At 37.4% G+C, this 9,529-nt stretch overlaps 1 protein-coding gene across 4 annotated transcripts in view; it reads right to left on the bottom strand.

Moving 5' to 3' along the window:
- Positions 1 to 775: 775 nt before the first annotated feature.
- Positions 776 to 9,529, bottom strand: part of tanc1b (tetratricopeptide repeat, ankyrin repeat and coiled-coil containing 1b) — a 175,918-nt gene continuing 167,164 nt past the window's right edge. Inside the window, exons 23-27 of one of the 4 annotated variants that reach the window (XM_058786399.1) lie at positions 8,342 to 8,371; positions 8,147 to 8,238; positions 5,289 to 5,435; positions 4,173 to 4,273; positions 776 to 3,617 (exon numbers count right to left, since the gene is read on the bottom strand). In XM_058786399.1, the coding sequence (XP_058642382.1) occupies positions 2,456 to 3,617; positions 4,173 to 4,273; positions 5,289 to 5,435; positions 8,147 to 8,238; positions 8,342 to 8,371 (1,532 nt within the window). In that variant the 3' untranslated portion in view covers positions 776 to 2,455. Of the gene's footprint in view, positions 3,618 to 4,168; positions 4,274 to 5,288; positions 5,436 to 8,146; positions 8,239 to 8,328; positions 8,372 to 9,529 lie in introns of those variants that run through there. The other 3 variants (XM_058786400.1, XM_058786401.1, XR_009272760.1) reach the window with 3 other exon arrangements.

Here is a 9,529-nt window from a genome sequence, read left to right as displayed (position 1 = left end):
ATTTAACAGCTGTGGTTACTACTCCTCCATCTGGCATCCTTCCATTCCATACAGTAATGAGTTTCATGCACACTTTCCTTAAAATCTGCATACAGCGGACTTATAATGTGCTCTGCATCTCCGATGTTTTAAAGTGCATTTTTCTTATTTTGCAAATGAGCTGACAATGGGGTAAAAAATCAAAATATTCTTGTTTCAGTTTGCATTAAGATTATTTTTCTTACCCTATAGCGGACAATTTTACTTGTTCTAGCCTATGTAAAATGCACTTAAAAGGAAAGTCCCCCAGGAAACAAGACTAAATATCTTAGACAATTTTCATCTATAAAATGCATATTAACTTTTTAGATATTTGTACCTGAAATAAGACAAAAATACAAAATAATTTTTGCAGCGTGAATGACCGAATAAGGTATTTAAACATTGCTTACGCTCCTGACCAGGACCTTGACACCCTGCTTTTGAAACGGAAAACCCTGAGTTTCCCTCATTTCAGGGTTAACATACTCAGAAAATGGGCCCTTGGTGCAAAAAAAAAAAAAATATATATATATATTATTTTACATGAATAAAAATTAATTAAAAAACAACTACATAAAATGTATTTTTTGATGGCTTTAATATTGAGTGTGGGAAATAAAATGTGTCCAGATCTTTTGGACTCTGGTTTTATCATCTTTTATTAAAGGATGTTTTCCAGATTAAGATCATTTAATTTTTTTAATCTTAACTAGCTTGTCCAAATTACAATGCAACACTTCATAGTGATTAATAATAATGAAGAAATACATTTTCCAGTGGGATTTTTTTTTATTTCCCATAAATGGACCATGGCAGAAATGAATTCATTTTTAATACAGAATGCAGTAACAGATCACAACTCATGAGGCACCAATTGCAGAAAAAATAATATATATATACACATTTCAAATATAATATCTGCCCATCTCAAACTTACGACTTTTAATATTTTTCTCCACTTCCTTCACATAAACTTTAACATGCGCTCACACCCAGATGGCCTCCGTAGATTCATATTCATAAAACATTTCTGTTTCATATTTCTTTTAAAAGTAGCTGTGCAAAAATAACTATATAAAATATATTGCTTTGACAGATACCAAGCAGGAGGCGCCGTAAATAAATTAATCTAGACAGGAATAACAAGCAGGAAAGAATAGACTTTTCAACATCGTAGGGCGAATTCAGATGTAATGTACAAACATACAAACAGACCAGGTACAAGTTTAATAACCGCAAACATCACATCAACCAAAAATGCATGAAAAACGCAAAATACACTTTGTTGTAAATAAATGGTCAAAATACACCATCTTCACATAAAAGGTGAAAAATACACATTACAATAATATTTACAGTACATAGTCGAGGGTCTGATCTCTGTCATAATGTCAGGCAACATTAACCCCTTGTGCACAGGTTCAGTTCTCAATCGGATCCTCAGTGCCGTGTCTGAGTCAGTGTGCCCCGCGTCAGGCGTTTATGATCCGTTATGGTCCCTTTTGAAGGGCTTAAAAAAATCAAATGAATCATTCTGGATGCTGGAGTTCCATGTTCACAGGGCTTAAAGAAAACACGAGCAGAAACAGACCCATAAATCAGTTATAATGTAACCAGTGAACACAAGTCTGAACTTCAGAATATAAATTTCATGTTTGTGAACACACTTTAAATCTCGTTATACATATACAACTATATATGGCACTATATTACTTTTCATCATCTTTAAAACCTTGAAATTTGGCTTGAAATATATGAATTTCTTTATAAAACTTAAGTTTTAATTAAAATGGATAAGTTTGAAACTGTATTATACTACAATATGGAAAATGGAGAATAAGTATGTGTCCAAACATTTTGATTGTATATATTTTATATATCTATGCTTTACGATATACATACAACTACCAATCAAAAGTCTGGTGTGGGGAAGATTTTTTAAAAGTGTCTCCAAAGCTGCATTTATTTGATCAAAAATATGGTAAAAAATTGTGAAATATTACAAATTAAAATAAATGTTTTCTACGTGAATATATTGTAAAATGTAATTTGATGCAAAGCTAAATTTTCAGCATCATTTCTCCAGTCTTCAGTGTCGCATGATCCTTCAGAAATCATTCTTATATGCTGATTTGCTGCTCAAGAAACATTTCTGATTATCAGTGTTGAAAACACTTGAAATATTTTTTTTGTTTTCAGGATCCTATGATGAATAGAAAGCGTTTGTTTGAAATAGAAATCCTTTGTAACGTTATAAATGTCTTTACTGTCACTTTTGATCAGTTTAATGCATCCTTTCTGAATAGTATTAATTTCTTAAAAAAATGTTTTGCATGGACAGTAGTCTGTATATGTATGTGTGTGTGTGTGTGTGTGTATAGATCGAATCCCTTCATCTGAAGCGTGTTTTCTAGGGTTGTTGCATATGAACATTCTAAACATTCGACTCAATAAAAGACCTCTTTGGTTTCATTGCCGCTACATGAATGGTGGGGTTTTCTCGAGTTAAGCCGGGCTGTTTGCTCATGCTGTCCGTGAATGAATGTGCCATGGCCAGAACCGGTTTGCTTTCTTTATGGCAGAACTCTTTAGCATGCAGACTCCCGTTGTGCAGGCCGCCCATGGCAGGACCCTTGAGCGGCTCGTAATAAGCTCCGGACGGCTTGCCGTACGCGATCTCCCCCGTCAGAGCCGCAGAAGCGACGAGTCCTTCAGTGGAGTGACTCTGCCAACCTCGAGACGCCACCGGCGGCGGCGGCGGCTGCTGCTGCTGCTGCTGCTGTTGAAATCGAGCCGTTTTGTCCATGACTCCCATGAACGGACGGGGTTTGTACTCCACAGAGCCGGCCTGGCTGATCTTAGGCTTGTCCGATATGGTTTTGGTGCGCACGTCTGGGCCTTGCGCTTTCCCGCTGTCTGATAAACTGCTGCTGGACGCCAGGCTGCTGGTGGAGCTGGAAACCCTCATGCTGGCGTCCTTTCGCAGCTCTTGACTTTGAGCTCCAGAAGTCGCAGATAGAACCGTCCCTTCTATAGTTTTAGACGAGTGCATTTGGACGTCTGCATTGTCGTTTGTGGGCAGTAATGGGCTGATATCAATGCCCGGTCCGGCCTTTAGGATGCTGGATATATGTCGGCTTGGAATCGGGCTGGACGGAGCATATTGCGACTGGCTCTTTGTGTTGATTGGCCGTGTGGATCCCGCCTGTAAGGAGCCGAGATGCTGGTTGGTTTTGACGATCTGCGCCTGTTTGCTGGGCTGCAGGACGAGGCTCTTCTGGTGCTGATGTCGGAGGCTTTGCCTGTGAGGCGGCGAAACCGAGCGGCCGTTTGAAGTCCGGTTTAGTGAGTAGATGTTTTGAGACCAGGCCTCAGAGTCGTCGTCGTCCTCCTCTTCCTCCTCGTCATCATCGACGTGCTCTGGACCGGCATGCTCCGGGTCGGCCGGAGGGTTGCCCAGGCTCTGGTGTTTGCTCTGGCTGCGCTGCATCTGTTTGCACTCGTCCTCCACGCGGGCCAGCAGACGGCAGATCTCACGGTTGTTGGGGCAGAGCTTCGTGGCCTCGTGCAGGTCGGCCAACGCTGCGGTGAACTGTCTGTGAGCAGAGCGTTCAGATAGAGATGGAGAGAAAACTGGAAGATTAATTGAGGCTGGAAACGCAAACAAGTGACAGGAAACTGAACCAATCATACAAATAAAAAAAACTAAAGACAATTGTTACATTTTGTAAATTATATTATTGTTATTTCTATATTAGCAACCATTTAAAAAAAAAAAACAATTAAAATAATCTGTAATTATAATCAACATTAATCACTAGCTTATTCAGAGCGTGGGGAGATGGGGGATTCTCCCGGTCTATACGTCTCTGCATCAACTGAATAGGAGTTAAAACTCCCACCCGGATGACAATAATAGACCATGCAAAATTTTTTTACAGATTAGAATTTTAAATTAGAATCAACATTTAGCATTGTAAGAAAAACAATATATTTCAATTTGCCATTTAATGCAATTCTGACTTGACCAGAACAGACTTTTCATCTAAAGCACACTAGTGAAGCCTTAAAATGCTGCCTAAGTAGACGGCTCACTGGGTTCAGAGCGGATGAAATCCAGTGCAGTATCTGAAGATGCATCACGGCCTCACCTGCTGCTGCGTTTGGCTCTGGCTCTAGCGTAGTACGCCTCGTACGATTTGGGTTTGAGCTCCAAAGCCTTGGTTGCAAACTCCTCCGCCATGCCAAAGTCCTGTCAGAGAGAGTGAGGTGAACATCGGGTACCAAAACTCAGAACAACCAAACTAAGTGAAGCAATCATGCACTCAGCCAGAGCTGCAGAATTTAGATTCCCACCACAGCACGGCTGAATAGCTGTAAATTGGTCCAAATAATAGGTGACTTAATTAATGAACTCTTCAGCTGTTGTTCATTGTGTCATCAATCAGAGGTGCAGACTGGATATTGTCTCCGTATTGTGTCGGAGACCTTTTGGAGCTGGGCTATTACTTCTGAATAGACCTTCAAATCAATTCAGGCCCTCGGAGTAATCTGCATCTTTCTCGTCTTGCCGTGTCTGACATCTTGAGCAGCGAAAAACCACAATCTGATTGATCCAGACCAGCAGAACCAGCACACCTCGGCACAAACTCTTGGCATGAAGCGTAATAATAATTGGTAATTATTAGAGAATTTGTAATTTTTCAAGAATTTCTATAGTTGAGTTGTTGATTATTTAAATTAGGGATCAAATAACTGTTAGCATCATTATCACAAAAAGCACATGGGAGAGTCCATTTAAAAAAATATATATATTTCATATTTTATAAATAAATTTACATAGGAAATTATATTGTATATTAAATATTGGTATTTTCCTCTTTTTATACATTTCCAGTCTGCAATGATATTATTTTTTACTAAACCTAAAATTATTAAACATGCAATTCAATTTTATAAATACATTTTTAATTTGTAAAAAAAATTCTGGATTTTTTTTTTTTTTAATACATTTTCAGCCTGCACTGTTGTTGTTGACAAACTATTGAAACAATTGTAATCATTTTAAATAAATGTGAAATAAAATACATTACATGAGAAAATTAAACAAATTAAAAACAAATTAAACTGAAAAAACAACAAATCTAAAACTAAAATAAAATGAAATAGAAATACTAAAAATAACAACAAAAAAACCTAATAAAATTAGCAGCAGACTGCACAAAAGAGACATAAGTGAATGAGAGCAGGTGTCTCTGGTGTCTTACGTTGGTTTTCCGGCGACAGCGGGAGAGATTGAGGTACAAAGACACACGCAGCTCCTTAAAGGCCTTGAGTTCATCACCGAATCCCTCTCTGGGAAACTTCCTCAATGCGTACTGATACCGCTGAGCCGCTTCCTTCATCTTCCCCCTCTGAGAGAGAGAGAGAAACGCAGCTCATCAATCACACAGATCATCCTGACACGACCGTCAGTCTGTTAAATGTCACACACACATCAGCTGCTCATTTCTGCTCTGATAACAATCACTCAATATGTCATTATTTCCAATCCCTTTTCTCCTGGATTAAAGCTCAGCGCTTTGATAAGCCGTGTGGAGATAATCGTTCTCATTTTTATTTTAATAAGCGTTCAGCCATTAATATCACACATCAAAACTCATCTCTGGAATACTTGATTATTATTAGTCAGTCTCAACAATGAGCTCTCAAATATCTATGAAATTATGCTAATCTTTTCTCTCATTCCATCCACCCAAGATATTTATCTCTTGCTCCATCCACCCTCTTGGCTGGGTCTTGTGTGTGTAAATTATATTTATAATTATATAGTTATTATATATTATCTAGTATTGAATAAATATAATTTATAATTATATTTATATATTTAAAGTAATAAATTAAATTATATTTTTTAAACTTATATATATATATATATATATATATATATAGTTTATATATATAATTGAGAGACATGTTGAATGTTATTTATAATTATGAATTATTAACACATATGTATAAGTATAATTCATAATTATACAATTATAAACAACATTTCTCTATCTACCCTTTTAAATGTCTTGTTTTCTTGTTTTTATATTTATAATTATATATATAATATATACACACACACAGTATATATATATATATATATATACAGTGAGGAAAATAAGTATTTGAACACCCTGCTATTTTGCAAGTTCTCCCACTTAGAAATCATGGAGGGTCTGAAATTGTCATCGTAGGTGCATGTCCACTGTGAGAGACATAATCTAAAAAAAAATCCAGAAATCACAATGTATGATTTTTAACTATTTATTTGTATGATACAGCTGCAAATAAGTATTTGAACACCTGTCTATCAGCTAGAATTCTGACCCTCAAAGACCTGTTAGTCTGCCTTTAAAATGTCCACCTCCACTCCATTTATTATCCTAAATTAGATGCACCTGTTTGAGGTCGTTAGCTGCATAAAGACACCTGTCCACCCCATACAATCAGTAAGAATCCAACTACTAACATGGCCAAGACCAAAGAGCTGTCCAAAGACACTAGAGACAAATTGTACACCTCCACAAGGCTGGAAAGGGCTACGGGAAATTGCCAAGCAGCTTGGTGAAAAAGGTCCACTGTTGGAGCAATCATTAGAAAATGGAAGAAGCTAAACATGACTGTCAATCTCCCTCGGACTGGGGCTCCATGCAAGATCTCACCTCGTGGGGTCTCAATGATCCTAAGAAAGGTGAGAAATCAGCCCAGAACTACAGGAGGAGCTGGTCAATGACCTGAAAAGAGCTGGGACCACCGTTTCCAAGGTTACTGTTGGTAATACACTAAGGCGTCATGGTTTGAAATCATGCATGGCACGGAAGGTTCCCCTGCTTAAACCAGCACATGTCCAGGCCGACTTAAGTTTGCCAATGACCATTTGGATGATCCAGAGGAGTCATGGGAGAAAGTCATGTGGTCAGATGAGACCAAAATAGAACTTTTGGTCATAATTCCACTAAACGTGTTTGGAGGAAGAAGAATGATGAGTACCATCCCAAGAACACCATCCCTACTGTGAAGCATGGGGTGGTAGCATCATCTTTGGGGTGTTTTTCTGCACATGGGACAGGCGACTGCACTGTATTAAGGAGAAGATGACCGGGGCCATGTATTGCGAGATTTTGGGGAACAACCTCCTTCCCTCAGTTAGAGCATTGAAGATGGGTCGAGGCTGGGTCTTCCAACATGACAATGACCGAAGCACACAGCCAGGATAACCAAGGAGTGGCTCTGTAAGAAGCATATCAAGGTTCTGGCGTGGCCTAGCCAGTCTCAGACCTAAACCCAATAGAGAATCTTTGGAGGAGCTCAAACTCCGTGTTTCTCAGCGACAGGCCAGAAACCTGACTGATCTAGAGAAGATCTGTGTGGAGGTGGGCCAAAATCCCTCCTGCAGTGTGTGCAAACCTGGTGAAAAACTACAGGAAAGCGTTTGACCTCTGTAATTGCAAACAAAGGCTACTGTACCAAATATTAACATTGATTTTCTCAGGTGTTCAAATACTTATTTGCAGCTGTATCATACAAATAAATAGTTAAAAATCATACATTGTGATTTCTGGATTTTTTTTAGATTATGTCTCTCACAGTGGACATGCACCTCGATGACAATTTCAGACCCCTCCATGATTTCTAAGTGGGAGAACTTGCAAAATAGCAGGGTGTTCAAATACTTATTTTCCTCACTGTATATATATAATATATTATCTTGCATTGAATAAATTATATTCATATATGTATAGTAATACATTTAAATTCAATTAAGAAATTATAATTATATTAATTATATGATTACACTGTATGTGTATATATATATATATATATATATATATATACACACACACACACACACTTAATAATAACAACACAAATCAAATATTTTATTAAATATTCTAAAATATTATTATGATGAGCATTTTTTCCCATGCCATCCACCCTCTTGCATTCCCCCCCACTGTTAATCCCATTTTTATTTTAATAGGTATTCAGTCATTAATATCACACATCAAAATTGATCAGTCTAGGGCTTTCAAATATGTTTGTGTAATTAGGCTAAACTTTAACCTGTCCTGACCTTATACAGCAGGTTGCCTTCCTCCATGAGCTTCTGGAGGAGGATGATGAGGATGTCGGGTTTGGAGGTCGCCATCGCCCAGGCTGCGTTACCTTGAGAGAGAGAGAGGTGGAGCGTTACATCAATCTGATCCTGAAAACACAGCTGAGCAGAAGTATGGAATTGGCGTGAAATAGAGTTACCTAAAGAGTGTACCTGTTCGATCATAAGGTGACGTTCTGTAGCCTGACGAGGGTTTTAGTGAAAGCAGTTAAAAGAGAGAAGAATGAAAAACAGAGAAGAAAGAGACATGCAAAGAGAAAATACAGCATCACTCGTCCACAGCAGTCACACAGCAGCCTCCAGACGCCACATATGCTTCACTTTTACACAAACACACAGCTTTTGCTTGTTTCCACTGAAGAAAAGAAAGTTCTGGACCCCAAAAACTGGCTGCATTTTCATCTTTTCATCAACTCTCAAGTCTCCTGCAGTTCCCTCATGAACCTTAGTCTGCTGAACCCTGCTTGATATTGATGAGACTGATCTAGCTTTGTCACACTCACACTGTTTGTGTTTGGTCAAATTAAAATAATTTTAAAATAAAATCAAATTTAAACTTTAAATTTAAAATTATTTCTTTTACCTGTATGTCATCAGAGCAGGGTTATTTTTTGCATCAAGATAATGTTTTAGTTTTTAAAAAATATTTTGAATTAGTATTTATTTTTTGTCTTTTGTAATTTTTTTAAATGAGTTTTTATCATTTTATTTTAACACAAGAAGTTAAACTAACTGAAAATGAGAAATGCTGCAACTAGCTGAAATTAAATGTTAATGTCAAAGAGGTTCAGCAGACAGAAAAAAAAAAAAAAAAACTCGTGTAAATAAAGCTGTTGCACACATTTTATTTTATTTTTATTTCCATGCTGGAAACTACTTCAGCCACTTTCATTTAAATTTTGATGATTATGATTAGTAGATTATGCATTTTAATTGCTATATTTGAAGTGTAATTATGACTTTTTAAATCACCTTTTCATCTTTCATCAAAGTGTTTTTATGGCATAAAATGACTTTGGATGTTATAAGTTCTGAAAGTAAGATTCACATACAAAGACCATGATGCAGTATGATTGTTTTTGTGCAGTTAAATCGGCTCAAGTCAGTGGAAACAGCTGGTTCTGAGAAAGGCTGAGCACCAGGGACACACACACACACACACACACACACACACACACACACACACAGAGCAGGGTCTGTGATGTAAGAGCTTCAGGAGGAAAAGATGTGATTGGCTAATGAATATCACACGCTCATGTTATTGATGACAATGAATTAATTCAAAACTCTTCATTCTTTTCACTGTATTTTACTTCTTGCATTAAAACATTTTGAAGCTAC

This window comes from Onychostoma macrolepis, chromosome 09 (genome assembly GCF_012432095.1).
Source record: "Onychostoma macrolepis isolate SWU-2019 chromosome 09, ASM1243209v1, whole genome shotgun sequence".
NCBI lineage: Eukaryota > Metazoa > Chordata > Actinopteri > Cypriniformes > Cyprinidae > Onychostoma > Onychostoma macrolepis.
Note: the sequence above shows the minus strand (reverse complement) of the source record. Positions and strands in the feature narration are given on the sequence as shown.